Source organism: Cyprinodon tularosa, unplaced genomic scaffold (genome assembly GCF_016077235.1).
Source record: "Cyprinodon tularosa strain WSP-4 unplaced genomic scaffold, ASM1607723v1 ctg264, whole genome shotgun sequence".
Taxonomy (NCBI): Eukaryota; Metazoa; Chordata; class Actinopteri; order Cyprinodontiformes; family Cyprinodontidae; genus Cyprinodon; species Cyprinodon tularosa.
The window spans coordinates 716,924-744,781 of record NW_024038968.1 but is presented as its reverse complement, the minus strand read 5'-3'; the positions used below and the strand labels follow the sequence as shown (position 1 = coordinate 744,781).

Here is a 27,858-nt window from a genome sequence, read left to right as displayed (position 1 = left end):
AACTTTCCTTTTTGATAAAGCTTCTAGTTAGAGTGGCTTCTATAGTTCTGCTGCTATAGGCTTAGACTGCTGGAGGACATAGGGACCCCTTTTTCATCATATCTCTATTCTCCCACTCTGCAGAATCTGTTAGTTCAATCTCTAATGGAGCTAAACAAACTGTTGCCATGGAGAAGAAACAGTGAATGATCACTAAACTGATCAGAAATATCTGCAGACGTTTATTTCAAAGATTAAATTATAATCTGTTGAAATCCCTAAAGACAAACTATGTTAAACCAAAATCCTGTTTTAAAAGCATAAATCATGTAAAAAAATCATGGAGGACGTTGGCTAGTCCTCTCAGATCGCAGGAACACCGGGACTGGAAAAGCTGGACAATGAACGGGAGACGTCATCGGTGGTCAAAGAGGAAGCAGAGAGCCGCACAGTTCGGCAGGAGGACCGCTACCAGCAGGAATAAGAGCCGCAGACACAGAAACCAAGTGAAAATTACATTTTTAATAAACCAACATATTCAATTTAGCAGCATAACCAGATGGTCTTGAGGTATTTCTAATCCATACTCTATGTTTCAGCCCACCCTCCTCTGCTCATTCATACAGCTCCATACGGCACAGCACACATACCTGGTCCATTTACACCGGAGCGGACGCTCAGCACGCACGCACACACACACGCTCAGCACACACACACACACCCAGAGTCCCGCTGGCTCAGTCCCAGACTGAGTGGAGCTGGCTCCCCCGTAGTGGCTTGTAAGGCAAGCACACTTAATGGTGCAGTTTTGGCTGCAAGACAAAAAGAAAATGGTTTCAATTCAGTGAGGAAGAAAGAGGAGCCTTCAACTAATCATCATCATCATCATCCTGATTTTCTAGAACCAGGAGGAACTTTGAAAGATGGCTTCCCATTGGATCGCAGAGCAAACGCTTCCTAACCAAAGGTTAGCGCCATTGGATCTGAAAGCTGGAGGCTCCATTCCACCTCCATCATGTCGACGTGCCTCTGGGCAAGGCACCTATCCGCAATGGAAAGCCTCAATTCTAACATTCATGTTGGGTTTCATTTTCAGACTTGCAGTTCGAATCTGCGAACACGTTCATCTAGTTTGTTTTATTTTCTGTTTTCAAATAAAATAAGAATTAAAACCTAAACCTAAAACCAAAATGATAAGTTTAGGCCGTTTCTAAATCTGTGTACTTGTGCGTACTCGTGCTCGAAAAACGTCATCATCCTCAGCTCTTTACACAGCATGCATTGTCACAACGCCATCTGTCCTGGGACCGTGATCCGTCCTGCACATTCTGCACAGAATTACTTCCAGGTAGGCAATACTTAGTTTTTTTTAAATCTTTTTTCCAGTGGGGGGTTCCTTTTGAATATTTTCGCATTTGCGTAAATATTTACGGAGCCCCTCTGATGACATGGTCAAAAAAAATGTTTAATTGTGGCCGAAATAAGTTTAACATGCGCATGAAATACTATTTCGTGGCCACGCAATAAGTTTAACGTGCGCACAAAATACTATTTCGTGGCCACGCAATAAGTTTAACGTGCGCACAAAATACTATTTCGTGGCCACGCAATAAGTTTAACGTGCGCACAAAATACTATTTCGTGGCCACGCAATAAGTTTAACGTGCGCACGAAATACTATTTCGTGCGCACGTTAAACTTATTGCGTGGCCACGAAATACTATTTCGTGGCCACACAATAAGTTTAACGTGCGCACGAAATACTATTTCGTGGCCACGCAATAAGTTTAACGTGCGCACAAAATACTATTTCGTGGCCACGCAATAAGTTTAACGTGCGCACAAAATACTATTTCGTGGCCACGCAATAAGTTTAACGTGCGCACAAAATACTATTTCGTGGCCACGCAATAAGTTTAACGTGGCCACGAAATACTATTTCGTGGCCACACAATAAGTTTTTTTTTTTTTTTTTTTTTTTTTTTACAGTGTCCTGTCTGGCAAGGTGGCAATAAGAATAATTGTCTTGATGCCAAAAGGAGCCCAACAGATTTTACTTTCACAAGTGGAGCGGTATCGCAATTGCCATACCGCTCCACTTGTTTCATGTATATAAATTGCTTTATTATAATTATGCAGGGAGTTTTACAGTTCATATGGACACTGCAATGTAAGTAGAGCAGAAAAACAGAAGAAGAAGAAGGAAAAAGAAAAAGAAAAAAACAGGACAAAAGATGAAAGAAAGAGGAGATAGGAAGGAGACAATGACAAAACATTTTCAGTCTGCTTCAACACCTGTAATGAGATGGAGAAAAAAAAAAAAAAAAAGAAAAAAGAACAGCACAACCAAAAAACATGGTACGAGATATACAATAAAGCAAACACCTTGAAACTATCACTAAAGTAATATTATTAAGTCTGACATGTACTCTGTGTTACCTGAAGATATGAATGTGGGGTTTCTGTTTGGAAGTGAATCTCTAAGTACCTGAAGCCTAGCACCTGTAGTTGTTAGTGAGGGTGAACTTGTGCATGTAAAGTTTTAACCATAGAAAAAAATGCTCAATAGTGGTTGTGGAGAGCCGGAGAGGCACACCCCCCAGAGCACTGAGTCCAGCGCCGGGAGACCCAAAGCCCCAGGCGCCCAAGGGGACCCCAGAAGCGAAGGCACCAAGGCGGGGCCAGCCCCGGAAATCAGACCCCACCAAGGCAGGAGGAGAGACAGCCACGAGGAAGCCCCCCAGCCACCGCCATGCCGGCGCCCCGGGGAGCCGCGGGGACGAGTCCGCGGACCCCGCCGGCAGCCGGCCACCCCGAAGTAGGGCCGGGCGCCGAACACCAGCCCCCCCACGGCGCCGACCGAAACGCCCCAGCCCCACAGAGCACCGAAACACGCCCCGCCCCCCCGCACCAAGCCCCGGCGACCGGCCGCAACACCCACCGCGACCGCACCACCCAGGAAAACACTAAGACGGCCCCGCCCCCGGCCGGGGCCCATGCGCATCCGCCGCGAACCGGCCACGAGCGCCGCGGGACCCCCCCCAAAACGCCCCCCCGGCCAAAAGCGCAGCCCCACCCCACCAAGACCGATGCCAACAGCGCGCAACGAAACACACCGCGCACAGAATCAGCCCGAGAGCAGAAAAGCCGCCCGGCGCAAAACCGCAAGAGGAGCAGACCGCAGCCGGCGCAACCACCCCCCCCAGCAGCCCGAGGGGCAGCACAAAGCCAGAGCGGAGCGAACCGCGCCGCCCCCCCACCGGACGAAGCCAAAGCAGCCCAGCCACGTCCGCCACCCCCCCCCGCAGCCCGCACCAGGCCCCGACACGCGGCCAGAGCAGCTCCGCCGCCCCGGCCCCCCACCACGCGCCGGTCATAGCCACCCCAGGCCCACACCCGCCCCGCAGCCCCACCCGCCGCGATCAGTGGGAACAGAGCAGCCCCGCCATGCCTCCAGGAGGGAAAACCCACCCGAATACCCAGCCAGCGCAGCCAGCCCGCCCAGACCGGCCCCCCAACACTACCCCCGCCGGAGCCGCCCGGACCCCCACACACCAGCGGCGCGCCGCCAGCAGGACCCCCAACCAGCAGGCCCGCCTGCCCCCCGAGAAAACAGACATGCCAAACCCCCCAAAGAAAAAAAAAACAATAAGTTTAACGTGCGCACGAAATACTATTTCGTGGCCACGCAATAAGTTTAACGTGCGCACAAAATACTATTTCGTGGCCACGCAATAAGTTTAACGTGCGCACGAAATACTATTTCGTGGCCACGCAATAAGTTTAACGTGCGCACGAAATACTATTTCGTGGCCACGCAATAAGTTTAACGTGCGCACAAAATACTATTTGGTAGCCACGCAATAAGTTTAACGTGCGCATGAAATACTACTTCGTGGCCACGCAATAAGTTTAACGTGCGCATGAAATGCTATTTGGTTGCCACGCAATAAGTTTAACGTGCGCACGAAATACAATTTCGTGGCCACGCAATAAGTTTAACGTGCGCACTAAATACTAATTGGTGGCCACGCAATAAGTTTAACGTGCACACGAAATACTATTTCGTGGCCACGCAATAAGTTTAACGTGCGCACGAAATACTATTTGGTGGCCACGCAATAAGTTTATCGTGCGCACGAAATACTTATTAATAATATTAATATCATTCCTGGACAACTGGGTAAGCAAATCGAGCGCGCCTTCTCTAAGGTCTAAGGCGCGCTCGATTTGCTTACCCAATCGGTCTCCGCCAGTCACGTGACATTTGTTGCTAAGACGCCATTTTAGGTGGAAAAGGCGTAGTGTAAACAACCGCAGCATAGCTAAACGAAGGACTAAAGGCCCGTTTACATAGCAGCCTGTCCAAGATAAGTCATTACAGTTAACATAAGCCTGAAAACAGGGGCGGATTTATTGATATTATTAATAAGTATTTCGTGCGCATGTTAAAGTTATTGCGTGGCCACGAAGTAGTATTTCGTGCACACGTTATACTTATTGCGTGGCCGAGAAATACTACTTCATGGCCACAATTAAACATTTTTTTTGACCATGTCATCAGAGGGGCTCCATAAATATTGCATATTCTAAAAACGAAAAAAAGCAATACGTTTAAATAGCATTTGGAAGGTTACTGTGACTGCTCTGAGCGTGATGACATCACACAATATAATGCAGAGAATGGAAAACGTATCCATTACTTCCAGAAAAGTCTTCAATACTTTCTATACAATGTAGTTTAGCATTCTGTAATGTTTTAAGTATATAAATAAGTATTTTCAGTACGGAGAGTACGTTGATTACGTTGTTTTTCAGCGATCCAGATCTTCTTATTCTGCTCCCACAGGATGGATGGAGCTTCTGGAACGGATCGGGTCGTTACAGGCATCAGAGCAGACTCCTCTGTTCTCGTGTTTTTTTCAGTGACATTTATGTCTTCTAATCTAACTATTACTATAAAGCTCCCGTCACACCTCGCTGATTTAGACCAGCATATGCCTGACATACCGAAAATCTGGTAAGAACGCCGACATACAGAGAGTACGCCGTATGCTCATCAGTGGGCCGTCAGTTCCAGGTCAGTTATCTGATGGTTGACGTACGTTCAGTGTCGGTTCCTCATCAGTCGTGGCGTCTAGTTTATCCTAAACCTCTGCGTAACTTATCCAGAACTTCTCTCCAACATATCAGCGTATCTGCCATGTTCTAGACGAGCGCTGAACGTGTTTCTAACTTCCAGCTACTGTATAATGGCGTATTGGCAGCGTTTTGGTATAAAGGGGGTTCACAGGAGGAAACCGTCAGTTCTCCTCCAGACTTCATCCCCATCATAGGGTGAGCCAGAAGGTGAGTGATGGATCCTCCCTGCGTTCACGCCCACCACCAACACACTTCCTAGCAGACATGACGCTCAATCTGCTGACACCAAAAACTTTCTTTTTCTTTATTCTTTTTTTTTTGGCGGGTGGGCAGCAGCTAGGTTAATACCGCGATCAAAGAAATCTTTTTATGCAGGTCAGTTTGAGGGGATTCTGGGACGTCCGGCATATGCTGGCTAAATCGGCACGGTGAGACGGGGGCTTAACCAATGAATACTGCGCCGATCCAGAGGTTGTGACGTCTGGCTGTGGGTTTAGGTTTTTAATGACCTTGAAAGCTTGCTTGTCTAAAGTCTATTGTTGGAGAACATTATTGGAACCTTTGTTTGAGAAAGTGCTAACTTCTGCTTGCTAGCTATTACTATAAACATATAATGGCCACATGAATGAAATGCTGCAGCAAAAAAATAAAGTGTCTCTTGGTCTTGTTAAATGAACCATGACAAAAATTGTCTGAGATTTCAAAATAACCATTTATAGAGGAGGATCTTTTATGTCCAGGTGGATCATCTAAATGATTGGTCCTCCAAACTGTCAATCATGTTGGTGATCTGTTTACGTAAGGCCGTCCTACGCGCTCGTCCCGTTAGCGATCTTTTTCCTTTATGTGGTGAGCTACGGTTTCAGCCAGTCGCTGAAGCTCACCTTTCTCACCGCGTTTCTCTGAAAAAGAGAAAAAGCATGCTCTGCATGGAGAGCTCTCCTCACAAAGCATTATGGGATTTGCTGTCACAGCGGCGCTCTGTCGCCATAGGCTACACTACCCGACAGCGATGAGTGACTCAGAGGGACATCACGGCGCTAACGAGCGCTAACGACGCTGCTCAGAGAAAGAACCAGGATCAAACCCACCTTCTGTATGCCCAGCTTCTTCTCCATGTCCCCCTCCAGGCCGCCGCTCTTACTGTCCTTCCAGGGGTAGAAACCGGAGCATGGCGAGGAGGAGGGGGCGGAGCTAGAGGAGGAGGAAGGAAGGCGCTGCGATGAGAGTTTGGACGAGGGGGGGTGCTCCTCTACAGCCCCCACCTTTCGTTTCTTCAGTCCCTGATGTTCTAGAAATGTCCTCCCACTCCCCGGCCCGTGCGTTCCCGAGTCGCCCACGCCGGTCCGACTGTGGGAGTTGCTAGCAGAGGAGGGGTCTGGAGGAGAGGAGTGGCTCAGAGGGGGGTGGGTCCGTTTGTACGTCCATACTGCCTTGGCAGCGGGGGAGTCTGAGGCGGGAGGCTGAGGGCGGGGCTTTCCAGGGGAAAGGGTTCCATTGGTCTGACCATGAGGGAGCAGAGAGGAGGGGGGGGCTTTGGAAGAGGAGGAAGATGATGAGGAGGAGACGGTAGAAGGTGGGGGGCCCCGGTCCTGCAGGACGATGCAGTTCCTCTCGGGGCCCGAGTGCTCTCCTTCCTGGGACGGAGCTTTTCGTTTGCGGAAGGCGGCGGCCGCAGCGGCCTCCTCGCGCAGCTTCAGCATCTGTTTGCTGGGACGCCCCACAGGATTCTTGTGTCTGGCCCCTCCCCCCTGACGGACCACGCCGGGCCGGCCCCCGGACGTGGGATGGGGACCAGCAAAGCCGGCGCCAGAGTTCTCCGACTGCACGGCTGCCGGCAGTCTGCCCGGTCCACGGCTCGGAGACGATGAGGCGTTTTTAAGAGAAGAGCTTATATGGCTTCCTGCACGGACCTTAGAATGGAAGGTGGAGGAGGTTGCTATGGAGACAGGAGAGGAAGAGCTGATGGACTTGGCCAAGGAAGTCGGTGACAGCAGCTCTGTGGCTTGAGGTATTTTTCTGGAAGAGTCAGAAAAAAGGATCCACTGAGAAACAAAGGAAAACTAAATCTGTTTCAAATCTAAACGAACCTGTAAAAATATTCAGAGATGAAAAGTAGAACAAAGCAGGTGTGGAGATTAACAGGAATAACAGAAAGAATGATTAACGATCCGGAGGCTTACTTCCAGAGGTGGGCGCTGATATGCTGCTCCAGCATGCTGCTGAGAGCCCACCTGGCGTGGTGGAGCCTCCTGTCGAACGTGTAAATGCCGTGACCCAGAGAACGGCTGCCGAACGAGCACACCTACAGACACAGGAACCGTTATCACACAACAAACAACAACATCCAGTCCAACATGTCCCAACAAGTTAAACGATGAGTCGACACATCGAATGCCAACAAGTTAAACGACGAGTCGACACATCGAATCCCAACAAGTTAAACGACGAGTCGACACATCGACTCCTAACAAGTTAAACGACGAGTCGACACATCGAATCCCAACAAGTTAAACGATGAGTCGACACATCGAATCCTAAAGAGTTAAACGACGAGTCGACACATCGAATCCCAACAAGTTAAACGACGAGTCGACACATCGACTCCCAACGAGTTAAACGATGAGTCGACACATCGAATCCTAAAGAGTTAAACGATGAGTCGACACGTCGACTCCCAACAAGTTAAACGATGAGTCGACACATCGAATCCCAACAAGTTAAACGATGAGTCGACACATCGAATCCTAAAGAGTTAAACGATGAGTCGACACGTCGACTCCCAACAGGTTAAACGATGAGTCGACACATCGAATCCCAACAAGTTAAACGATGAGTCGACACATCGAATCCCAACAAGTTAAACGATGAGTCGACACGTCGACTCCCAACAAGTTAAACGACGAGTCGACACATCGAATCCCAACAAGTTAAACGATGAGTCGACACATCGACTCCCAACGAGTTAAACGATGAGTCGACACATCGAATCCTAAAGAGTTAAACGATGAGTCGACACGTCGACTCCCAACAAGTTAAACGATGAGTCGACACATCGACTCCCAACGAGTTAAACGATGAGTCGACACATCGAATCCTAAAGAGTTAAACGATGAGTCGACACGTCGACTCCCAACAAGTTAAACGATGAGTCGACACATCGAATCCCAACAAGTTAAACGATGAGTCGACACATCGAATCCTAAAGGGTTAAACGATGAGTCGACACGTCGACTCCCAACAAGTTAAACGATGAGTCGACACATCGAATCCCAACAAGTTAAACGATGAGTCGACACATCGAATCCTAAAGGGTTAAACGATGAGTCGACACGTCGACTCCCAACAAGTTAAACGATGAGTCGACACGTCGACTCCCAACAAGTTAAACGACGAGTCGACACATCGACTCCCAACGAGTTAAACGATGAGTCGACACATCGAATCCTAAAGAGTTAAACGATGAGTCGACACGTCGACTCCCAACAAGTTAAACGATGAGTCGACACATCGAATCCCAACAAGTTAAACGATGAGTCGACACATCGAATCCTAAAGGGTTAAACGATGAGTCGACACGTCGACTCCCAACAAGTTAAACGATGAGTCGACACATCGAATCCCAACAAGTTAAACGATGAGTCGACACATCGAATCCTAAAGAGTTAAACGATGAGTTGACACATCGACTCCCAACAAGTTAAACGATGAGTCGACACATCGAATCCTAAAGGGTTAAACGATGAGTCGACACGTCGACTCCCAACAAGTTAAACGATGAGTCGACACATCGAATCCTAAAGAGTTAAACGATGAGTCGACACGTCGACTCTCAACAAGTTAAACGATGAGTCGACACATCGAATCCCAACAAGTTAAACGATGAGTCGACACATCGAATCCTAAAGAGTTAAACGATGAGTTGACACATCGACTCCCAACAAGTTAAACGATGAGTCGACACATCAAATCCTAAAGGGTTAAACGATGAGTCGACACGTCGACTCCCAACAAGTTAAACGATGAGTCGACACATCGAATCCCAACAAGTTAAACGATGAGTCGACACATCGAATCCTAAAGGGTTAAACGATGAGTCGACACATCGAATCCTAAAGAGTTAAACGATGAGTCGACACGTCGACTCCCAACAACTTAAACGATGAGTCGACACATCGAATCCCAACAAGTTAAACGATGAGTCGACACATCGAATCCTAAAGGGTTAAACGATGAGTCGACACATCGAATCCCAACAAGTTAAACGATGAGCGGACACATCGAATCCAAAACAAGTTAAACGATGAGTCGACACATCGAATCCTAAAGAGTTAAACGATGAGTTGACACATCGACTCCCAACAAGTTAAACGATGAGTCGACACGTCGACTCCCAACAAGTTAAACGACGAGTCGACACATCGAATCCCAACAAGTTAAACGATGAGTCGACACATCGACTCCCAACGAGTTAAACGATGAGTCGACACATCGACTCCCAACGAGTTAAACGATGAGTCGACACATCGACTCCCATCGAGTTAAGTTAAACGATGAATCGACACGACTCCTAACAAGTCAAACCGCAGGATTTCAATGTAAACTGGATCTAGAATCAGACTAGGATGACATTTAATGCACTTCATAGATAAAAACCTTTTTTTCTGCTCTCTCTATAAGAACCAAAGATGTTGTTAGAGAAGTTTTACCTCTGCAGGTCTGGGATGTGCAATGGATGATGGGAAGTCTGCCGGTTCCTCAGCTCCTTCCGTCTCACTGTCGTCGCTGGAGATGTGACCATGGAGCAGAGGTGAAGGCCCTTGGACCCCAGCCTCATCCTGCCACTGCTTCTCCTCCTCTGGGGCACACTCCGACATGGCCATGGAGCGACTGCCAAACAGAGTTCATTCGCTTTAGAGGAAGCTGCTGCTTTATTTCCTCTTTTAATCAAACCTACAGGTGGTTCAAAGAACCTTCATGGCCTAGTGGGCAAAGCAGTGCGCTTATCTGAGAAAGTTCCAAGTACACGGCTTGATCCCCACTCTGGGTCCCTGAGCAAGACCCTTAACCCCCACACTGCTCCCCGGGTGCCGCACAATGGCAGCCCACTGCTCCCCAAGGGGAGGGGTTAAATGCAGAGAGAGGATTTCTCCAAAGTGAGATCAATAGAGTTCAATGAAGTTTTAATTATTCAAAGAACCCGGAAGTTCAGAATCAACAACCATGAGGTTCTGATGACTTAAAGAACCTTAATGTACTGGTTCTGGTGGTTCTAAGAGCCTCCAGGTTCTGGTGGTTCTAAGAGCCTCCAGGTTCTGGTGGTTCTAAGAGCCTCCAGGTTCTGGTGGTTCTAAGAGCCTCCAGGTTCTGATGGTTCTAAGAGCCTCCAGGTTCTGATGGTTCTAAGAGCCTCCAGGTTCTGATGGTTCTAAGAGCCTCCAGGTTCTGGTGGTTCTAAGAGCCTCCAGGTTCTGGTGGTTCTAAGAGCCTCCAGGTTCTGGTGGTTCAAAGAACCTCCAGGTTCTGATGGTTCTAAGAGCCTCCAGGTTCTGATGGTTCTAAGAGCCTCCAGGTTTTGATGGTTCTAAGAGCCTCCAGGTTCTGATGGTTCTAAGAGCCTCCAGGTTCTGATGGTTCTAAGAGCCTCCAGGTTCTGATGGTTCAAAGAACCTCCAGGTTCTGGTGGTTCTAAGAGCCTCCGGGTTCTGGTGGTTCTAAGAGCCTCCGGGTTCTGGTGGTTCAAAGAACCTCCGGGTTCTGGTGGTTCAAAGAACCTACAGGTTCTGATGGTTCAAAGAGCCTCCAGGTTCTGATGGTTCAAAGAACCTCCAGGTTCTGGTGGTTCTAAGAACCTCCAGGTTCTGGTGGTTCTAAGAGCCTCCAGGTTCTGATGGTTCTAAGAACCTCCAGGTTCTAATGGTTCAAAGAACCTCCAGGTTCTGGTGGTTCTAAGAACCTCCAGGTTCTGGTGGTTCTAAGAACCTCCAGGTTCTGGTGGTTCTAAGAACCTCCAGGTTCTGGTGGTTCTAAGAACCTCCAGGTTCTGGTGGTTCTAAGAGCCTCCAGGTTCTGGTGGTTCTAAGAGCCTCCAGGTTCTGGTGGTTCTAAGAGCCTCCAGGTTCTGATGGTTCAAAGAACCTCCAGGTTCTGGTGGTTCAAAGAACCTCCAGGTTCTGGTGGTTCTAAGAACCTCCAGGTTCTGGTGGTTCTAAGAGCCTCCAGGTTCTGATGGTTCTAAGAACCTCCAGGTTCTAATGGTTCAAAGAACCTCCAGGTTCTGGTGGTTCTAAGAACCTCCAGGTTCTGGTGGTTCTAAGAACCTCCGGGTTCTGGTGGTTCTAAGAGCCTCCGGGTTCTGATGGTTCAAAGAGCCTCCAGGTTCTGATGGTTCAAAGAACCTCCAGGTTCTGATGGTTCAAAGAACCTCCAGGTTCTGATGGTTCAAAGAACCTCCAGGTTCTGGTGGTTCTAAGATCCTCCGGGTTCTGATGGTTCAAAGAGCCTCCAGGTTCTGATGGTTCAAAGAACCTCCAGGTTCTGATGGTTCAAAGAACCTCCGGGTTCTGGTGGTTCTAAGAGCCTCCGGGTTCTGGTGGTTCAAAGAACCTCCGGGTTCTGGTGGTTCAAAGAACCTCCGGGTTCTGGTGGTTCTAAGAACCTCCAGGTTCTGGTGGTTCTAAGAGCCTCCAGGTTCTGATGGTTCTAAGAACCTCCAGGTTCTAATGGTTCAAAGAACCTCCAGGTTCTGATGGTTCTAAGAACCTCCAGGCTCTAGTTCTAAGCCACTCTGACTCCCTGGCAGTTCTGGAGCGGGAACCAAACCCCACTGAGCTTAGCTCCTGGTGCTGCTAGCCTGACCTGAGGGCCAGTTGGTTCCTGATTAGCCAACACAGCCTTCTACATGACTGCAGGCGCAGTGATGTCACACCTGAAAGCAGGAAGGCTGGCCAGGGGTCTCCTGCAGTGGGGAACGCCGGCCTGCTCCCTCGGGGCCTCCGGACTGGGGGACCCTCCGGTAGAGAAGCCTCCATCCAGGGCCTTCTCCCTCACCCTCATCTTAAGTTCTGCAACCAGCAGGTCGAAGTTCTTGCTGCGTCCCAGCACCTTCCTGCGCTGGTGGATGGAGTGGATCTGAGGAGAAGGACACAACTCTGTTTACTGAAAAGTTTCAGAGCGAGACTGACGGCGGCAAAGATTCCAGGACCGCCAAGCTCCTAAAACACAGTGGCTGAGTCTGACCGTCCGCCCTAACCCCTAAATCACTATATAGAGCGGGGACTACATAGTGAACTTTATAGTGAACTCAGTTAACCGACCGTTCGGACCGATGATCACTACTTTTCACTACCGGTTGGTCAATCAACTCCGCCTACCTGCGCCATCTTTGTTTTTTGTCGTTACAAATCCCATGATACTTTGAGAGGAGAGCTCTCACAAAGCATTCTGGGATATGTCTGCTTGTCTAGTGACCATGGATGATCACTCATTTCCAAGGTGCATTGTGGGATATTTCCAGTCCACTTTATCATCCAGCAGCGCAGAGATTACGCCGTTTATTACAGTAAGGCAGAGAATGCTTTGTGTTGGACGCCATGTTGGCCCCAACAGTTACGCCTCCTGCTCGCCGTGTCGTCCTGCACGTCTTTAGACGAGCTTCCGATGGTTTCCTGCCCACCGATCCCTCCACCCGAGTGGCGGATCCTGGCAGCTCTTCCACTCTCCTTGCCCAGATGGACGTCCATGTTTGGTTCTAGAACCTGGCCCTGCTTAAAACTGAACCAGAACTTTCTCCCTAAGCCGTCCGTCCGTCATCTATTGCTGGAGTTTTAGCGTGGCTCTTTAACCCCACTGGTTGAAGCGGTTTTATCTGATGTTCAGCTCTACCAGGCGTTGATGTTTTCTTCATTGCCACTTTCTGTAAAACTAATAAAAGACCAGATTCTGCAGAGTTCTTCGGTGTCATGAAGCCATTTGTTTTCCAGCTTTTGAAACCAAGAACAGAGCAGCTGGATCTGAACGGCTAAGATGTTCCAGCGGGCGGATGCGGATCCCGGCGGGCAGAGGGGATGTAGCTACTTACGTTGCAGGTGAGGAGGCGAGTGCAGACCTTCTTCCTGTCAGGGTCCAGGACGCCGCAGTGTTTGTCCAGGTCACACTCCCTCTCTGAGGAAACAGAGACTGTCTCAGTAAAACCCAAATAAACTCAACATGCAGAGAGAAGCCAAGCAGCTTCAAATAAAAACAACCAATCCTGTTAAATGCTGTTTACTCAGCGGGTCGACCAAGAAACCTGAGAAATACACTAAAACCAGTGTTGGGAAAGTTCTCTTTCTACGTGAACTAGTTCAAAGTTCAGTTCACACATTTTAAAATGAACTAGTTCAGTTCATAGTTCACAATTCCAAAAAACGAACTAGTTCATAGTTCTTTTTTTTCTTTTTTTTTTTTCATATATTGCTCAATTACACCATAGCCTACTGTAGAACCACAGACAGCAATTATTTTATCAGTTGTAACTCTGAAACTGTGCGTCAGATTTCATCTTCATATCCAGCTTTGAATCCTTATCCAACCAGGGTTTACATTAGCATTGAGGGGACAGCATTTCCCCATTGTTGCTTTAACGCTTTGTTGCTGTCCATTCACTTCACACTAGTAGCAGCTGCAGCTTTCACCCCTACAGTATATTCTCAAAAACATCAGGAAAAATGTGCTGCTTGAATGGTCTTTTTTATGAGGAATTATTAAAAGAAAAATAGGAAAGTAGTCTTTAAGGTGCAAATGTTTTTTTTTTTTTTTTTTTATAATTTTTTCCATTTGAAATTCCATTTCAATACATACTAAAAAGGAATCCTGGAATCCTGGAAAATTATACCAGGCAGGTTTAACAAACAAGTTACATGGATAGTAAAACCCTCAAGAACAGGGGTCTTCTATGTTTTCCAGACCAAGGACCCCCAAACTGATGGCGAGATGGAGCGGGGACCCCCTAACTATATATATTGTATGAAATTGTGTCCTATAGTCACTCTATTACAGATGGAGTAATGTAAAGAAATTAATTTCTCTCTGGGATTATTAAAGTTTTTCTGATTCTGATTCCTGGTTGATGGGACAGGTGTTGTGAAGGAAACGGTGCCCAGCTTGAAAGAGCTCCTGTGTGTCTCTGAATGTGAGCATTGATGACTGAAAGACATCTTCTGCCTCCATTTATCTGTTTACTACAGTGTGTTGATTTCATGTTAATGAGTATTTAAAGACATTTCAATTAATGGGGAAAAAAATTGCAGGGGGGGAATATAAAAATATCAACTAACCATGCAGACCCTCATGCAGTACCTCCATGGACCCCCTAGGGGTCTCAGACCCCCTGTTGAAGACCTCCGCTCAAGAACATTTTACTAACACAAACTGAGGGACCAGGCTGAGGTAGGAATTTAAGGTTACTGAAGTGCGGATTTTTTTACTGAAAGCCGGCGGGCAAACTTGTTGCCATCATCCTCACCGACCACCTGGTCATAAAACTGTTTTAAGTCGCCTCCATGCTGCTGTGGCTTCCACGCTGCATTTTGTTTTGATGACGCACGCGGCTGTAGGCTACGACGCTGGTAGCTGGTGTTGCCAGATTGGGTGTTTTTCCCGCTACATATTAAGGCCTGTTTACGGTGTGATTTAGCCGGGGTTTCGCCTGGAGGGCTTTATAGAAATCTGGCAACCTATTGAACGGAGTTGAACTGAGAGAGCGTGCCGTTCACAGACACCAGAATGAACGAGTTCACAATAACGTTCATCAGGCAATAATGCAGTACGTTCAGTTCACGTTCGCCCAAAATATGAACGAGTTCATGAACTTTCGTTCAATGAACGCGTTCAGGCACAACACTGACTAAAACATCCAGACCTCTGAGACAGAAGTAAACCGTCCCCTGAAGTGGTTTGCTCAGCTGTCCTCGGTGGAATGAACGCAGATACAAGGTTTAATCAGGGTTTAAAATAATTACACTGAAAATGCCCATGAGACTGGAACTAGAAAACTAGCAAAGTAAAAAAACCATACACATGATGTGGTGTGTTAAAAACCAAGGAGCAGTTCTGCTACGGTGTCTCTGTTAGGACATCCTCAGGTATCAGGAAAATGAGGGAGCTCTTTAGTGCAGTGAAATCTGGACCCAGTTTAACAAAGCTGCATTCTGACCTGAAAACTCTGGATTTTGGGTCATAAAAAGATGTGATATATTAATTTTAATAACACTTTTTTCCACCATTCACCTCCATTGTTGTCCAAGCTTGACCTGCAATGAATCATGGGAAACTGGGGGATGTGATGCTCCAAATCAAACCTTAAAAATCGACCGCATTCGACGGATGGGTCCAAGAAAAGAGCCATATTTTATGATGTATATAGATATTTTTGTTTTCAGGCTGTTTTAAAAATGACACATTTCAAAAGGAACTTTCCAGATCACAATCTCCTCACTTCTGGGAGCAAAGAAACAACCCTGTTGGTCGGTGGGACGTTCTGATTGGTCGATGAGCACCAGAAGGAAAAAAGAAATTGTGAGTTTAAAAGAACGCAACTTGAAAAACTGAAATAAGATGAAAATATACAATCTCTAAAAAAATATATATAATTCAAACACATTTGAAATATGAATTTAAATAAATCTGAGAAAATAGCTAAGTTACTTTAAAAACTTTTTTTTTTTTATTAAATGTTTGTGAAAGTTTCCTTTCTGGGTTAATTGTTGTTCTTAAACTAAACGGATCAAAAGCTTCTGATTCTTTAGCTTCTCATTGCTTCCTTCAAAACACTCAACATCAGCAACACCAAATGCTTAGCAACCGTTGTTTCCATGCCAACATACTCCTCCCTCTCAGCAAGTGGATGCCATCTGCTCCAAACATATCACCATGGCAACAGATCAAACGTGTCTGAAATCAGACTAACTTATCCCGACTCAGACCAAGCTGACATAACAGGACGCCATCTTTTTTTTTTTTACCCATCATCCCCTCTGCTGCTGAACTTACTGGAGGCCACCTTGTTGTACGGCCGGGGGACCCGGTGGCCCATGGCTGCAGACAGCTGAGCAGAGTCCTTCCTCTGCGTGGGCTGCTTGTCGCTGGATGGAGGCCTGCCAGCAGAGGGCGCTCCATGTGGCCACGGCGGATCCCGAAGCGACGGAGGCGGAGACAGGACCGGAGGCTCCAGAAGCGGCGGCTGCTTGAACACTGCTGGCTCTTTGTGGCTGCTGTGGAACGACTTCTCTAGTGGGGAATGTCTGGGTGACGAAGGAGGAAAAACAGCATCATCAGCTTGGTGAGACTCGCTCAGAGACAGAGTCATGGCGACCAGAGGGGCTGAAGGGGAACCCATGATGATGCAGAGCAGCTCAGAGCCGTCCGTCCAGCAGGGTTTAGAGGTTCCCCTTCCTTCAGCACAGCTGACTTCCATAGACAGATGATTGTTGCAGGACGGCGGCCCTGGACCTGCCGGGTTTATAAATACTGCATGATATCTACTAGCAGGCTAGGCATCCCAAAAAAAGATCCTGATATATCAAAGCATATAGGCGGCCATTGCTCCACGCCGGCTGTCCATCCCTCCAAAGATAAACCGTCCCTGTGTTTAATCAGTTAGCTGATCAGATATTTTATGGTTTATAGCGCAGCCAACAGGAAAACAATTAGTGAGTGTGAGGAAGATGAATATGATAATTCCACAGTGGAGGCATGTTCAGAGGCTGGACTGATTATAGCTCCATCCAGCATGGTAGCATTAGCACGTTTAGCGCTCAGACCCATGGAGAATTTCACCCAATCATTTTCTAAACGTGGTGGAGTTTCAAATGTATAATCCTGCTGAGATTGTCGGACTGGCTGCAGTCATGGCGATAGCATGGCAGGCTAATGTTAGCACGCTGAGGACAGAGACGCCGCATGAAAAAAAACAATGCCACCTTCACACACCTGATCTACCAGCAGGTTTAAGCCGGCCGTACACTGTACGATTCTTCGCCCTTTTCGGGCTGATTTTCCAGTCATGCAAGAATTTTCCAAGCTAGCCGACTTTCTGCCTTGATCAGCCTCTAACGACCACCTCCCCATCAGGAATGGTAAGGTCAGGAGAAAGGAGCGTCATGGTGAGCTGCGAACTTTTAAACCCCGCGCTTTCATCGTACGCTGTGAGCTGTAGCTGCACGCAACGATGGATAAAATCGTACAGTGTTGGCCTGGCTTTAAGCTGAGGACAAACTCAAAGAGGATTGTTTCAACGCTAAAAAGTCTTCTTTAACAGCTGGAACGGAGAACATCTAACTAGCTCAAATCTAGACGAGCAGCACTGTGAGATGCAGAGATGGGAAGTAACGAAGTACAAATACTTCGTTACTGTACTCAAGTAGATTTTTCTGATATTTTTACTTTACTTTACTACTTATTTTTATGGCGACTTTTTACTTCTACTCCTTACATTTTTACACAAATATCTGTACTTTCTACTCCTTACATTTTAAAAAAATGGCTCGTTACTTTAGTTTTGAATCATTTCAATGGAGTTACCGTTATTATTTTTCACGTCATCAATACCAAATTCTATCTAATTGGATGGGAATCTACGTTGCATTTGGCGCACCGCTACAAGATGAATCGACAGATTCGGCGGTATTCATTGGCGGCAAATCATTGCAGCTTGGTGGCGGTGGCGTTAGCATAGTAGCATGGACGACGAGATGATTGAAAATGAACACAACGGAGATCTAGTCCTATTGGCAGACATCCATTTAAAATGTAGGCAACGGCATGAAAAAAGTGGTTTCTACTTTTACTTTTATACTTTAAGTAAATTTACAAGCCTGTACTTTGTTACTTTTACTTGAGTGAAGAAGTTTAATCAGTACTTCCACTTTTACCAGAGTATTTTTTAACACAAGTATCTCTACTTTTACTCAAGTACGGAAAGTGAGTACTTTTGCCATCTCTGGTGAGATGTAGATTTAGTCTGGGCAAAAAATTGTCATATTCCATCTAGATTAGCTAATTCCACTGCAAAAGCAACCTAGAAATTAGGGCTGGGTAATTAACTGCATTTGGAAAATTATCGCAATTTGAAAAAAAAATTTTTGGATCGCAGAGGCTCTAAATGTAACATTTTACTCACAATACATTTAACAAGACTAAGACACTAGATTTCCCTCTTAGGTGGCGGTAATACGATGAAAGTGGGGATGCTGTTGCACAGAGAGCTGCAGCTAGTACATAGATCTATGCATTATAGTAGAAAAAAGAACTTTATCATCCAGATGTTACAGTAAAGACCTGCAGCTCTAAATCCTGAACAAGCAGAATTTCAAGGTCACAGAAAAACTGAAATCCTGGAGTAAAACATCGGCATGGTTTTTGCTTGGTGCAAAGAAATATTGCAGTAAAATCGCAATATTAGTTCAAAATAATTACAATTTATATGCACTTAAAGGAATAGTACACCCAAAACATGATTAGCCTTCATTTTCTACTCACCCCCATGCTGAACAACACTCTGGAGTACTTTTTTGATATCTCAAATGCATCTGGAGATCTGGGAGGCTTCTTGCTGTCTGCTGACATTCAAATAATGGAGGTCTATGGCGCCCGAGGCAGAAAGGTCCATAAAAGTCCACAAAAAACGTGTCAATATTCCTCCATACTGCTCGTCCAATGTATTCCAAGTGTCCTGAGTGGGTAGCGTCCAGAATTTACTCGAAACGAAGTCATTTAGAATGTTTTTAGAGCATAAACAGTAGTTTATAGGATTTCCTAAAAGCGCGTTCACGAGTCTACGGAAACCGCGGCAGACCAAACCAGATGAAAGTGCGCATTCAGCTCGGCAAAGAACTCATGCTATTCCTCAACACTGAAGTCCTCAGACATTTTTCTTTCGTTGTCTCTTTCTTTGCACAGGTAAACGGCACATTTCTTCTTCTACGTTTGCATTATCGGCAGAGCAGACGCTGAATGCGCACTTTCATCTGGTTTGGTCTGCCGGCTTCCGTAGACTCGTGAACGCGCTTTTAGGAAATCCTATACACTACTGTTTATGCTCTAAAAACCTTCTAAATGACTTTGTTTCGAGTAAATTCTGGACGCTACCCACTCAGGACACTTGGAATACATTGGACGAGCAGTATGGAGGAATATTGACACGTTTTTTGTGGACTTTTATGGACCTTTCTGCCTGGGGCGCCATAGACCTCCATTATTTGAATGTCAGCAGACAGCAAGAAGCCTCCCAGATCTCCAGATGCATTTGAGATATCAAAAAAGTACTCCAGAGTGTTGTTCAGCATGGGGGTGAGTAGAAAATGAAGGCTAATCATGTTTTGGGTGTACTATTCCTTTAATATGCACTTGAAAGAAGACAATGCGACTGTTATTAATTTAACTTATTTTAAATGTAAATCCTTGTTTCATTGGCTAAGTGTCTCACTTACCTCCTAAATTCAAGGAAAAAAATCAGTAAAAAAAAAAAAAAAAACTTATTGAGATTTGTATTTTTTTTGCACATTCAGATGTTTCCTAATCCTCCATCTTAGATGCGTAATAACCTTTAGAAATAAGAGGCCAGGCTGAGCGCGTGGCTACATGTGATGCTATCTTAGCCAGCTAACAGCTCTGAGTCATGAACTCTGCTCCCATCTCTTACCGGACTCCATCCTTGGAGTTCTTGGAGTATCTGTACTGGGGCGGGGTGGAAGGTGAGGGCGGGGCGGCCCTGGGCGGCACGACGTTCGGCCCCCGCCCCTCCCACGACGAAGCAGAAGGGGCGTTGATCCCGTGTGACGGGGAGTGGGCGTGGTAGGGTCTCTGGAGCTGGGGGGCCGGCGTGGGAGAGCGGAGCTTTCCGTAGAGCTTGGCCAGAGGACCGTGTCTCCGCTCGCAGTGCTTCTCAAAGGCCTGAGGCTTCACCACTTGGCCACAATGGCTGCACACCACCAAGTAGAAGTCGTCGTGGCCGGGGTAAAGGCCGAAGATAGACATGTCTGCCATAAGAGGAAAAGGTGCAGAAATACTGCGTTAGAAATCCCTTCATTTTCTCTCTCTTATTGGATCATAGGGAGGGCTGGGATATTTATCGCATCAACTTCATTTAGCAAAACAATTTTCAAAGCGCAACTTGGTCCCATTCATTCACCAGGATTAAGGCACTAAACGTCTCACTGTAGCCTTTAAAGTGTCCGTTATACATTTAAAGTTGGTTTGTCGCCACAAAGAAGGGCAGAGCCTTTTGCAGCTAGCGCACAGCTACATGCAAGGTGCCAGAAGGACGAACTTTTTCATGGAAAAGGAGAAAGTACTGTAACCTCTGGATAAGCAAGCTTTCAAGGTCCTGAAAAATCTGAAACCTTTGAGTGAAACATACCGGGTTCTGCTTAGTGCAAAGGCAATAAAATGCTATTTATAAACTTGGTTGAAAATACTGCAATTTAAAAAGTTTTTTTGCCAAATGGTCCAGCTCTGATTATAGCTTTAAGCTCCCGTGTTCATGGCGGTATTTTTTTTTCTGAGGATGTGTTGCATTAATTAGTGCCGTTAAACAGTAGTGAGGTGAAAACAAACCAACAGAACACCGAATGCTTGTGGTTTGGTGATCATTGCTCTCCAGCAGAAACTTGGAGGCCATGTTTCCTCAGAAGTCTTAAAGCAATGAGAAAATTCAGCGTTTTTAAATCATCACATTCAAAATTCTTCTTAATTGAGCTCTGATTTAGAGAAGGCCATCGTTTATTCTCTCAGCTGCAGACAGGGCCGCCTCCAGGATTGTTCCATGGGGGGGGGAGGCACCCTTGGCCGCCCCCTGGTGGCACCACTGGCTGTAGAACCAACTAAAGGACTGAAAGCTCTACATCTAGTCCAGATCACAGCTTCTTGTCTTTTAATCAACACTTCTGTACATTTTAAACCTTAAATTGTTTAGCTTTGGTTTGGGGAGTGGTGGCCTGGTGGTTAGAGCATAGTGCTTTGAATACTGAGGTTGTGAGTTCAAAACCCACTCCCACAGATGGCCACTCAAAGGACACCTCCCAAGGCGGTTTTCATAAATCGTCCCATCCCTAGTATATATATATATAATTTTTTTTTCTTGACAGAAAAAAAGCAACTCATTTGAGCCTAATATATACATTTATATATATATATATATAATTATATGTGTGTAATAAATCCATGTATATTCCATGTTCATTATCATTGTAGCACTTTTGGCTCATCTGGATTATTCTATTTCATTAACACATTCTTTATTTTGTGATGGATTTGTATAATATTTTATATTACATGATTTATAGACTTCATAATGACTATGCCATGTGATGGGCCTATTTTTTATTCTCAGTTAAAGTTAATCTACTGATTCTACGAAACAGCCACTGTTTAAGTTTCAAAGTGATGAATTTATCTTTATTTTTCAGTTCCCCTGAAAACGAGAACATCATCGTGGTTCGATGCTGTAGCGCACTGATTTTATACATTGCTACCAGTCAAACTAGGGAGTACCAATATGGCGGCCGATGGCTTCACTCGACCCTGTGCTACCAACGGGCACATATCAGTGGTCTGAACCATGAGCTCTAACTGGTTTCCATTTATCTCTGTCTGACCTGCTGGTTTTGAATGAATTACAGAAATCATGACATCAAACTTGTGGCTACTGGTTTACGTGTTTATATACAGAAAATGGTGGAAGATGAGATACATCTGATGGGACGACCTGAATGCTGATCAGGTAATTGATTGGTTCTGGTATGTCTTAGAGTAGCTGCTCCATCTCATGTGCAGTCCAAGCAGCGGGGATCATGAAGCGACCCTACCTGGCTCAGCTCTCCAAATACATTCAGTACTTCCAAAACAAAACGCTCAGGGATTCAGATTCTGCTGGTTTCTCCCGTCACACGCCGATCCTTCACGGCTCTGTCTGCACCTGTGGTTCTGCTCCTCCTGCCTTCTGACATTACATCCTGCCTTACCCTTCAACCCTACGGCTGTTGATCCACTTCATGAGGTGGATCAGAGCGTCTGATCACAAGGCAAAAAGAAAAAGTACAGATCATGGATGGGAAGTGTGGTCTGAGGGGAACCGAGTCACTTCCTCAGATGTTGCTGAAGGTCTGTGAGCTCAGACTGAAGGAAAGCTGGCTGGGGACTTACCCTCCTTACTGAGCGACATGGCCTCTGCTGCCTTCTTCCCATTTCTGCTGCAGTCCTCCCCTTCAGCTCCTGGAACAAATTATCAAATTGTAAAATGGATGGTTTGGTTCTCATCCATGCACATTTTCACAAATCCCTGCAGGTTGTTACATAAAAGGTCGAGCAGGCAGCTTGACTCCATGCTTCAGGGAGGGATTTTCAGGTGATAGCTGGAGCTGCTGGTTCAGCTGGACCTCTGGCCTGACATGGATGGACGGATGGATGCTGATGGAGGTGGAAGGATTCCTCGGCAGCAGAGACAGGCTTGGAGGACCGTCTGCTAACAGCATCAGACTCCTCCTCCTCCATCACCCCCTGCTAGCCTTAGCATTAGCATGCTCAGGCTAACCGCCGGGTAGCAGCGGAGCGGGCTAGCTTAGCTTGCCGGGGTTAGTAGTAGTTCGCCCGGCCAGCAGGAGTAGCTTCCTTCCGCTGTGCTGCTCCTGCTGCCAGCCTGCTAACCCACCAACCAGCTGCAGCCCCGGCTAGCCGGCCGGCCGGCAGCCTGCTCTACGGCCGCACAGCGACACACCCCACGGCACTGATGTTTGACTTTCTATTAGGGCTGCTTTTCCTCCAGACTGTGGATGTAGCAGAAGCTGTTACCCACCCAGCACTAGGACCCGGCAGGGTCTTTGTTTGGGTAACATGGGAACTTCTGCCATCCGTTTAGAGGGAAAATAGCCGCGGCGGGCCGGTTACCATGCTCCAGACCAGCTAATATTGGAGCCGGGGAGGTTCCTCACCGTCTGCCGCCGTCACTCCGGCCCAGTCCGCCCAGGCAGTCCAGCTCTGACCCACGAATTCATCGAGGCTAGGTACCCGCCGATCCACAGCAGCCATTGCTTTTACTGCGCGTTCACGCACCGCCATCATCGCTGCGCGGCAAGCAGCTTACGTCATGGTTCGCGTTCCCGATAGGAAAGGAACTTCCTGTGCGCGCGCGCGTTCTGAAGCGGCGAGAGGCGTTCAGGTGCTCCTCACCCACACGTTAAGCCGGAAATCTGAGTTATTCTTTGGAAAGTTATTTTTTTTAAGCTTTATTAAATAATTTTGTACTATAAGAAGATATAAGTACAAATTTCAAAGAATCTTTAGTGGTTTGAACAAAAAAAGTAATAATAAAGAATAACTGAATAAACGTAAAAATGGTAAAGTGAAGACATAGACGCATATAAATGGATTACATAAATATTTGGAATTTAGAGCATAGACATAAAGTTTTAACAGCCTTTTTGTTATTGGAAGAGGATAATGTAGAGAAATAAATAATTGCTTCCTTTAACAAAGAAATACACAAGGGTTTAGTCCTAGTAATTTTACATTTATGGATATAAAGTTTGGCCCACAGAAGCAAAAGATTACATAAAAAGAAATGGTCAGCTCTTTTCTGAATTCTGTAATTCCAAATAAAACTTCAATAAAATACAATTAAATTTGTGTTAAAGGAGGCTGAAGTCCTTTAACATCTGTGGGGCGATGCTGAGGATGTTTTATGAGTCTGTTGTTGCTAGCACGCTCTTCTTTGCTGTCACATGCTGGGGCAGTGGGCTGAGGGTCGCTGACAACAATAGACTGAACAAACTGATCAGGAGGGCCGGTGATGTTGTGGGGGAGCAGCTGGACACACTGACCACCGGGCCCACCAAATAGGCCCATCACATTGCATTGTCATTATGAAGTCTATAAATCATGTAATATAAAATATTAAACAAATTCATCACAATGAAATTAATGTTAATGGAGCAGAATAATAGAGATGAGCCAAAAGTGCTAAATTGTATAGATGAAGTACTTGTAATATGGATGTATTTATTAAATTGTTATGGTAATTACATTTTACATGTCTGGTAATGCATGTAATATATATATGTATATATATGACTGGGAAATTACCTTTGGAACATCTTCCTGCAGACAGAAAACTGCTGCTTTATGCAGCCAGATGCTGCACAGGAAGGCATTTTACTTCGTTTCTCTGTGGGAGTGGGGAGTACCAAGATGGCGGACAGTGGCTTTACTTTTTCCGCCAATCAGCAATCCAGTGAATAAATAGAGATCAGTGCCTGTGACGCTGACAGGAAAGCTGATGGGATTTAACATCCAAGCATGCATTTCAAATGATGAAAACACTGGCGTTAACTAAAATCCTAAGGGTGGGGGCCCAGCTTATTATATTAGGAGCTTGATGTTTGACCTCTAAAAATTCAGAACACATAAAATTCCACCGGTAAACTTTTTACCAGCAGGTGGAGCCATTGCGCCGCAGCTCCAAGCTGACACCAACAGTTCCAAACCCCACAGCTCTGGAACTGTTATAGCTAGAGCTCTGAAATGTTCTGCATTTGTGGTTGACATGATTTAGAACAAATATAATACAATAAAACCCGCTTTTTCTCAAGGATGACCTATAATTTCTGAGAATAGACTGCTGGAGATAGGCACCAGCACCCCTCGCGACCCCACTCGGACAAGCGTGTCAGACAATGGATGGATTTCTGAGAATGAAAAAAACTGGTCTGTGTTCTAGTCACCCAATTTTAATTTATATATTAGGAAACTAAAGGGCGTTAGCTTTCAAATACTGTATTGCACATGTAATTTGGGTTTACAGTTCCTAAATTATTTGCTTTTCCATTTGGGTATGCAAAATATGCGAGGATTACCCAAAATGAGGTGGATGTTAAGAGGTTAATCAGTTGTTTTATTTTATGATTTATTCATTTTAAATGTTTTAATGCTTTGAAAGTGTTCAGCGCCATGTTTTTCACCCAACAGACATGTTCTTTGATTCTTAATCCCTCCTTCTCTAAAATAAGGATTAAGGGAAAATAAATCAACTGTTAAAAGTTGTGATCAATCAAATAAGTAATTTTTTTAAACCACTCTATGTGAGGCTCACTACTCCAACAGCTGGACTCTTTAACCGCCTCTGAACATAACTGCTTAAAATAACTGCCTGTAACTGGAGAGGAAAGTCTAAATTAAGAGCACACTGGTAGTAAAGAGACGATCCTCAGGGAAACAGCACCGCACTGGTCAATGTGAGCTACAGAAGATTCTCGCAGACGTCTGATCTCATATCATTTGTGGTAAAAGAATTAAAATAAATACATTTGTTTTACTTGGTAAACAAAAGTGTACTCCTTTGTATTTTATATAACCTTCTTCAGATGTGTTAAGATTTTGTGACAGCGGATCTCAGTGAAAACCATGTTTTTGAAATTCCAGAATCTTCTGTGACAGTTGATTTTTTTAGTCCAACAAAAAATTGAGGAGGTAGGCCTGAGATTCCAGATGGGTTCATGAATTTTAACCGTCTACTTTTAAGGCTAGGCTTAAAACTTTCCTTTCTGATAAAGCTTATACACTCACCGGCCACTTTATTAGGTACACCTGTCCAACTGCTCGTTAACACTTAATTTCTAAGCAGCCAATCACATGGCGGCAACTCAGTGCATTTAGGCATGTAGACATGGTCAAGACAATCTCCTGCAGTTCAAACCGAGCATCAGTATGGGGAAGAAAGGTGATTTGAGTGACTTTGAACGTGGCATGATTGTTGGTGCCAGAAGGGCTGGTCTGAGTATTTCAGAAACTGCTGATCTACTGGGATTTTCACGCACAACCATCTCTAGGGTTTACAGAGAATGGTCCGAAAAAGAAAAAACATCCAGTGAGCGGCAGTTCTGTGGGCGGAAATGCCTTGTTGATGCCAGAGGTCAGAGGAGAATGGCCAGACTGGTTGGAGCTGATAGAAGGGCAACAGTGACTCAAATAACCACCCGTTACAACCAAGGTGGGCAGAAGAGCATCTCTGAACGCACAGTACGTCCAACTTTGAGGCAGATGGGCTACAGCAGCAGAAGACCACACCGGGTGCCACTCCTTTCAGCTAAGAACAGGAAACTGAGGCTACAATTTGCACAAGCTCATGGAAATTGGACAATAGAAGATTGGAAAAACATTGCCTGGTCTGATGAGTCTCGATTTCTGCTGCGACATTCGGATGGTAGGGTCAGAATTTGGCGTCTACAACATGAAAGCATGGATCCATCCTGCCTTGTATCAACGGTTCAGGCTGGTGGTGGTGGTGTCATGGTGTGGGGAATATTTTCTTGGCACTCTTTGGGCCCCTTGGTACCAATTGAGCATCGTTGCAACGCCACAGCCTACCTGAGTATTGTTGCTGACCATGTCCATCCCTTTATGACCACAATGTACCCAACTTCTGATGGCTACTTTCAGCAGGATAATGCGCCATGTCATAAAGCTGGAATCATCTCAGACTGGTTTCTTGAACATGACAATGAGTTCACTGTACTCAAATGGCCTCCACAGTCACCAGATCTCAATCCAATAGAGCATCTTTGGGATGGGGTGGAACGGGAGATTCGCATCATGGATGTGCAGCCGACAAATCTGCGGCAACTGTGTGATGCCATCATGTCAATATGGACCAAACTCCCTGAGGAATGCTTCCAGCACCTTGCTGAATCTATGCCACCAAGAATTGAGGCAGTTCTGAAGGCAAAAGGGGGTCCAACCTGTTACTAGCATGGGGTACCTAATAAAGTGGCCGGTGAGTGTAGTTACAGTGGCTCAGGTTATCATGAGCTATCTCTATAGTTCTGCTGCTATAGGCTTAGACTGCTGGAGGACATAGGGACCCCTTTTTCATCATTCTGCTTCATTCTATCTCTATTCTCCCACTCTGCAGAATCTGTTAGTTCAATCTCTAACGTTCTGCTCTCTCTTTTTTCATAGTAGCTTCACTGGTCTGTTCCTGTTTGGCTTTTTATTAATCTTATTTTTGTAGACAAACGGTCCTGTTTATTTAGTTAACTCATCCAAAATGTTACCCTGAGTTCCCTATGAACCAAAAGCCTAATTTCTTCCAACATATTCTGCCGGCAGGTTTCTACATTTGAAGTAAATTTAGGCGTTAAACTGTTTCAGAGGAGTGATCATAGCGCTCTGCATCAGCAGTGCTGCGTCTGACTCCCTGCCAGCTCCCAGATCAGCTTCTCTCATTGGTTGATGAGGCGCATCCAGCAGATAAACTTACATTCTTCCAACCCAAACACTCCTTTATTCCCTCTGCTCTTCAGCTGCTAAACTCTACCAGGAAAAGCAGATAGCCATATGTTGCATGCATTCAGGTCTATGCTTTCATTTGCACATATTTATTTACTTTTTATTATTTTTTACATTTCTGTCTCTTTTATCCACCTTACCTTTATCTTTTTAAATATTTATGTGTCTCTTGTGCTTCTTTTATTTTTTATCTGTGATTTGTGAAATGTGAACGTGTGTGAAAGGTGCACTACTACTGCACAAAATTGCCCATACTGGGACAAATAAAAGCTACTGAACTGAACCCAGCAGCTGCAGCCTCTGAAGCGCATTGTTGCATTAGCTTGTCAGACGCGCTGCTTTGCTGCAGGACCTTTTGCTGCACCTTGATGTGCTTTAAGCAATAACTTTGCATGTAAAGCAGCTGCTCCTGCTACCTCT

The 27,858-nt window shown here is 45.8% G+C and overlaps 1 protein-coding gene across 2 annotated transcripts; it reads right to left on the bottom strand.

The window, feature by feature from the left end:
* Window positions 1–481: 481 nt before the first annotated feature.
* atxn7l2a (ataxin 7-like 2a) lies at window positions 482–23,260 on the bottom strand. 2 transcript variants are annotated; one of them, XM_038289184.1, is made up of 10 exons: window positions 23,088–23,260; window positions 22,303–22,371; window positions 19,802–20,138; window positions 16,153–16,403; window positions 13,202–13,284; window positions 12,050–12,252; window positions 9,831–10,011; window positions 7,305–7,426; window positions 6,213–7,140; window positions 482–791 (listed from the first exon to the last, which is right to left on the bottom strand). In XM_038289184.1, exons 1-10 carry the CDS (start codon window positions 23,215–23,217, stop codon window positions 774–776), a joined length of 2,322 nt encoding a protein of 773 aa, XP_038145112.1. In that variant the 5' UTR covers window positions 23,218–23,260; the 3' UTR covers window positions 482–773. The 2 variants fall into 2 exon arrangements, with proteins under 2 accessions (XP_038145112.1, XP_038145113.1); XM_038289185.1 differs by lacking the exon at window positions 23,088–23,260 and adding an exon at window positions 22,453–23,076.
* Between the last annotated feature and the right edge of the window lie 4,598 nt (window positions 23,261–27,858).